A 6,081-nucleotide genomic window follows, 5' to 3' on the forward strand; every position below is an offset into this window, starting at 1 on the left:
TGCTAGCGAAGAACCGAAGGGCTTTGGAATATCAACATTGTTTTGCATGTTGGTCTTGATGGGCCTTCTGAACCCCACCGCATAGCCACTCATTTGCAGTATAGCATCACCAAGAGAAATGAAAAAGAATGTGTCACGGTTCAGACAGACGACCAGAGGACCACAATTGCGTCACACCAGAAAGTTTATTAAACTTAAGGGAAAAGGGAAGTAGGGAGTGAGTGAAGGCTCCAGGGGTTACTGGGAATAACAGGGATTCCGTCCAATGTGCTGGGTCTGTGTCCCCCAGTGGCAGCGGCGTCGCCCCTATGGCGCCCGGTGGTGGGTGGTCCGAAGTCCTGGGGGGAACACAGACACAACGGGCCGGATGAAACAAGGCAGAAGTACAGTTCAAGGGAGATCCAAATTCGTAGTAGCAAGGCAGAAGGCTGGTCAGAGTTACCGGGATCGAAGAGTAGTCAGGAGTCGTTACAGCAGAAAGCAGGTCTGGTTTTCTGGGGCAGAAGAGTATCCAAGATTCAGGCAGGTCCGGGGTCACAAAACAAGAGTGAGCCAGAAGCCTTGAGCAAACAGGTTCGGGTGTGAGCTTTGCAGGCGATCTGACAAAGGAGAGCTGAAAGACAGGGCTTTAAATACTGGGAGAGGTTAGTGGGTAATGCAGCGCAGCTGGCAGAGTAATTAGAGCAGAGCAGAGCAGGGACAGGTGGAGCTAGTTAGGCTGAGTAGAGAGAGTGGTGAGCAGAGTGGAAGATAGTGGAAACCAATTAAGGTGGTAACCCGGTGGAGTGAGAGGGCTCATGACAGAACCCCCCCCCCCAAGGGACGGCCCCAGAAGTCCCAAGAGCAACACTGCGCCGGGCGGGAGGAGGGAGCCGGAGGAGGGCTAGAACTCCCTCCCGAGCGGTCCAGTGAACGCCCTCATCCTCGGAGGAAGCCGGAGGGGGTCGTGGTCGGGAGATGGGACAGGTCCCGAGACAGGGTCAGGCACAGGACAGGAAGCCGAGCGGGCAGGACGGTCAGGGACCCCTCTGGGGCAGCCCCTACAGAGTACAGGTTCAGAGACAGGGTCAGGGTCAGGCACAGGGCGGGGAAGCTGGGCGGGCAGGACGGTTAGGGACCCCTCTGGGGCGGCCCCTACGGATTGCAGGTTGATCAGGATGCCGTTGGTGGAAGGCGGTGATGAGAGTCCTATCCACAATTCGACTAGCTGGCACCCAGGTCCTTTCCTCAGGTCCATAGCCCTCCCAATCAATGAGGTACTGGAGACCCCTACCCCTCCGTCTGGACCGAAGCAGGCGGCGGATGGTGTAAACCAGACCACCATCGACGAGCCGTGGAGGAGGAGGACAAGGCGCAGCAGGGACCAGCGGACTCTCATGAATGGGCTTAATCTTAGACACATGGAAAGTGGGGTGCACCCTCATGGAATTAGGCAGTTGGAGCCGGACAGCAGTTGGGCTAATCACTCTTACGATAGAGAATGGGCCAAGGAACCGAGGTGCCAGCTTTTGCGACTCCACCCTGAGTGGCAGGTTCTTCGATGACAACCACACCCTTTGACCAACATGGTAGGTGGGAGCAGGAATTCTCCGACGGTTGGCCCCGGTAGTGTAGCAGGGCAACGGATCTGAGGAGTGTGGCTCGGGCTTGTGACCAGGTGCGGCGACATCGACGGGCAAAAGCAAGTGCAGATGGGCAAGTAACCTCCCCTTCCTGGCTGGCAAATAGAGGAGGCTGGTATCCATAAACACATTGGAAGGGGGACATACCGATGGCAGAGCAGGTCAGAGAATTGTGTGCGTACTCCACCCATGTCAATTGCTGTGACCAGGATTTGGGGTTGCGTGAGGTCATGCATCGCAGTGCCTTCTCGAGCTCCTGATTTGCCCGCTCTGACTGCCCATTGGATTGGGGATGGAATCCGGAAGTCAGACTGACTGTGGCTCCCAGCAGGTGACAGAACTCCTTCCAAAAGGCGGAGGAGAATTGTGGGCCACGGTCAGAAACTACATCCTTTGGCAGTCCGTGGATCCGGAAGACGTGTTCCAGGACCACCTGGGCGGTCTCCTTGGCGGTTGGGAGCTTGGGGAGGGGAACGAAGTGTGCCATCTTGCTGAATCGGTCAACTATGGTGAGAATGCCGGTCATGCCACTTGAAGGGGCAGCCCGTGACAAAGTCAAAGAGGCGATGTGAGACCAGGGGCGTCTGGGCACAGGCAGGGGCTGCAGCAATCCGGCTGGGGGCTGGCAGGACGACTTGTGTTGGTTGCAGATGGGGCAGGCTTGGACGAATTCCCGTACATCCCTTCTCAGAGAGGGCCACCAGAACCTCTGGGCGAGCAGGTTGTAAGTGCGGGTGGAGCCAGGGTGACAAGCTAGGCGGGAGTCATGTCCCCACTGAATGACCTGGGACCTCAGGTTTTGAGGGGGACAAAAAAGGGGTCAGCTGGGCAAGCTGGGACCTGGCTGGTTCTGGAGAGCTTCCAGCACCTGTTCCTCAACAGCCCAGGTCAGAGCTGCTACGATGCAGGGACTTGGCAGAATCGACACAGGATCCTTGGAAGGGGTGTCATCCTTCTGGAATTGACGGGAGAGGGCGTCTGGCTTGGTGTTGCGTGATCCAGGCCGGTATGACAGAGTGAAATTAAACCTGGTGAAGAACAGGGCCCAGCGGGACTGCCTGGAGTTCAACCGTTTGGCCGTGCGGATGTACTCCAAGTTCTTATGATCGGTCCAAACGAGAAATGGAATGGTGGACCCCTCCAGCCAGTGACGCCACTCCTCCAAGGCAAGCTTCACAGCCAGCAGCTCTCGGTTCCCTATGTCGTAATTGCACTCAGAGGGGGACAACCGACGTGAGAAAAAGGCACAGGGATGGAGCTTCCTATCCTCCGCAGCCCACTGAGAAATCACAGCACCAACTCCCACATCCGAGGCGTCCACCTCCCACAATGAATTGCGGTCCACATCAGGCATCTGGAGGATGGGAGCGGAGGTGAACCTACCTTGAGGGTACTGGAAGGCTTTGTCGGCTGCTGGGGTCCAGGTGAAGGGTTGCTTGGTGCTGGTTAGAGCAGTGAGAGGGGCAGCAATGGTACTGTAGTTCCGGATAAACTTTCTATAGAAGTTAGCAAACCCCAGAAACTGTTGCAGCTTCTTTCTGTTCTCCGGAACTGGCCATGAAGTGACTGCTGATATTTTGGCAGGATCCATTTGGATACTTCCCTCTGCCACTATGTACCCCAGGAAGACCACTGTCTTAACGTGAAACTCACATTTCTCTGCCTTGGCGTAGAGGGAATTCTCCAGGAGACGATGAAGGACTTTCTGGACATGGCGGGTGTGTTCAGACAGGTTTCTGGAGTAGATTAAGATGTCATCCAGGTAAACGAAGACAAACTTGTTTAACATGTCCCGCAGTACATCATTCACTAGAGCCTGGAACACAGCAGGAGCATTGGTGAGGCCAAAAGGCATAACCTGATACTCGTAGTGGCCTGTTGGTGTATTGAATGCGGTTTTCCATTCATCTCCCTCCCGGATCCGCACTAGGTGGTAAGCGTTTCTGAGATCCAACTTGGTAAAAACAGTGGCTCCCTGGAGCAACTCAAAGGCAGAGGTGAGCAGAGGCAGAGGGTAACGGTTTTTCACTGTGATGTCGTTGAGTCCCCTGTAGTCGATGCAGGGGCGAAGAGATCCGTCCTTCTTCCCCACAAAGAAGAAGCCAGCACCAGCAGGAGATGAAGATGGACGGATTAATCCCTGGACAGAGAGTCGTTGATGTAGTCCTCCATGGACTTTCTGGAGCAGACACGAATAAAGACGGCCCTTTGGAGGGGCTGTTCCAGGGAGGAGGTCGATGGCACAGTCGTACGGTCGGTGAGGGGGCAGAGATGTGGCTCTTGCTTTGTTAAACACTTCTCTGAGACCATGGTAGCATTCTGGGACATTGGAGAGGTCAGGAGCCGGAGTTAGTGGGTACTGGCCGGGGGTAGTCTTGGCAGCAAGCAGGCAGGTTCGGGTGGCAGTCCTCTCCCCACTCCCTGATCACCCCGGGTCACCCAGTCGAAGCTGAGGGTTGTGCGGGCGGAGCCATGGGTAACCCAGGATGAGGGGTTGGCCTGGAGAGGGGAGCAGGTGAAACTGGATAGTTTCGGACAGACCCATCGAGACCCGGGGCCGTGACCGATCCGGTAAGTGTCCGGCCCAGTGCCCGGGCAGGAATAGGAGGTGTCAAACGGTGGTTCTCCAGTCCCAGTTGGCGTGCCAGCTTGATGTCCATTATGTTGGCTTCGGCGCCAGAATCCACCAGAGCAGCCAGGGTGTGAGTTGAGTCAGAGAGGCGGAGGTGAATCCAGGTCAAACACCTTCAGCATCTCCTCAGCAAACAGGTCGAAGGTTGCACATGCGGGGGTTTGACGTTCGAACTCTGCTGTTCCCCAGAGTCGAGCTCGGCCCGTCAGGTGAGTGATGGCATACCCAACTTTAGCCCCTTCCGTGGCGAAGGTCCTTGGCTGCAAGGAGAACTGAAGTCGGCAGCTAGTCAGGAATGGCCGGACCTGGGTTGAATCGCCGTTGAACCGCTCGGGGTTTCCAATCTTGGGTTCCGGAGCAGCGGCTGCAATGACCGGGGCAGGTAACTCGGGGGCAGGGCTGGTGGGCAGACTGCCTGGAACTGGGCCGGTGGGCGGAGTGGCTGGGGTAAGGTTGGTGAGGAGTTGGATGATCATGGCGAGTTGTTGTTGCTGCTGCTGGAACTGCTGCTGGTGCTGCTGGAACTGCTGATGCTGTTGGTGGCCGACCTGAAGCAGGGAGGTGATGTCGCTGCTCATGCGGGCTAGCCCTCTCTCAGTGTGTTCCAGGCGTTGCATGGCGGTGGGGTTGCTCAGGTTCGTCCGGTTTCCATGTCGGGGAAGTGTGCGCTGAGTCCATGATGGTCAGATCGTACTGTCACGGTTCAGACAGACGACCAGAGGACCACAATTGCGTCACACCAGAAAGTTTATTAAACTTAAGGGAAGTAGGGAGTGAGTGAAGGCTCCAGGGGTTACTGGGAATAACAGGGATTCCGTCCAATGTGCTGGGTCTGTGTCCCCCCCAGTGGCAGCGATGCGTCCTATGACGCCGGTGGTGGGTGGTCCGAAGTCCTGGGGGAACACAGACACAACGGGCGGATGAAACAAGGCAGAAGTACAGTTCAAGGGAGATCCAAATTGTAGTAGCAAGGCAGAAGGCTGGTCAGAGTTACGGGATCGAGAAGAGTAGTCAGGAGTCGTTACGGCAGAAAGCAGGTCTGGTTTTCTGGGGCAGAAGAGTATCCAAGATTCAGGCAGGTCCGGGGTCACAAAACAAGAGTGCGCCAGAAGCGCGAGCAAACAGGTTCCGGGTGTGAGCTTTGCAGACGATCTGACAAAGGAGAGCTGAAAGACAGGGCTTTAAATACTGGGAGAGGTTAGTGGGTAATGCAGCGCAGCTGGCAGAGTAATTAGAGCAGAGCAGAGCAGGGACAGGTGGAGCTAGTTAGGCTGAGTAGAGAGAGTGGTGAGCAGAGTGGAAGATAGTGGAAACCAATTAAGGTGGTAACCCGGTGGAGTGAGAGGGCTCATGACAGAATGAGCAAGAATGAGGCGTTGCAATCGCCCCTCTAAATGCATGCTGAGTTTTGTGGAATTCAGTTCATGGGGGGCCAAACAATAAATACATTTTGAATGTGAATGAAACTGTGACTGTCCACCAATCGGCCTGTAGATGGTGGAGTTGAGTGAAGGGTTGCACACACACACACGCACAAACACACACAGGCATGTACATACATACAGGCTTGCATGCACACACAGATGCACGCATGAACACACACAAGCACACACACACACACACACACACACACACACACACACACACACAGAGAAGGGGTACCATTACCACCCCCCCACACACACACACAAACTCACAAGTGAATACACACACACACACACACACACACACACAAGCACACATAAGCAAAACCTGGCACAGAGGCGGAACCAGGTGTGTAACAGGTGTGTCTGTAGCAGTAACAGGTGTGCCTGTAGCAGTAACAGG

The 6,081-nt window shown here is 55.6% G+C and overlaps 1 protein-coding gene across 1 annotated transcript; it reads right to left on the reverse strand.

Annotated features, from left to right (window-relative positions):
• Window positions 1–918: 918 nt before the first annotated feature.
• On the reverse strand, window positions 919–2,148 carry LOC125298835. Its single transcript, XM_048249704.1, has 3 exons — window positions 1,495–2,148; window positions 1,139–1,391; window positions 919–1,040 (listed from the first exon to the last, which is right to left on the reverse strand). Exons 1-3 carry the CDS (start codon window positions 2,146–2,148, stop codon window positions 919–921), a joined length of 1,029 nt encoding a protein of 342 aa, XP_048105661.1.
• Window positions 2,149–6,081: the final 3,933 nt, after the last annotated feature.

This window comes from Alosa alosa, chromosome 8 (genome assembly GCF_017589495.1).
Source record: "Alosa alosa isolate M-15738 ecotype Scorff River chromosome 8, AALO_Geno_1.1, whole genome shotgun sequence".
NCBI classification, from domain to species: domain Eukaryota; kingdom Metazoa; phylum Chordata; class Actinopteri; order Clupeiformes; family Clupeidae; genus Alosa; species Alosa alosa.

Bases quoted from the DNA above. Each gene is read 5' to 3' on its own strand.
- LOC125298835 (XM_048249704.1), bottom strand. From the start codon at position 2,148: ATGACCGGCATTCTCACCATAGTTGACCGATTCAGCAAGATGGCACAC. The intron at 1,392-1,494 runs GTTCCTTGGCCC...CATGTGTCTAAG, and splicing joins TCGCAAAAGCTGGCACCTCG to ATTAAGCCCATTCATGAGAG. The intron at 1,041-1,138 runs GTAGGGGCCGCC...TGTACTCTGTAG, and splicing joins TCCTGATCAACCTGCAATCC to GGGCTGCCCCAGAGGGGTCC.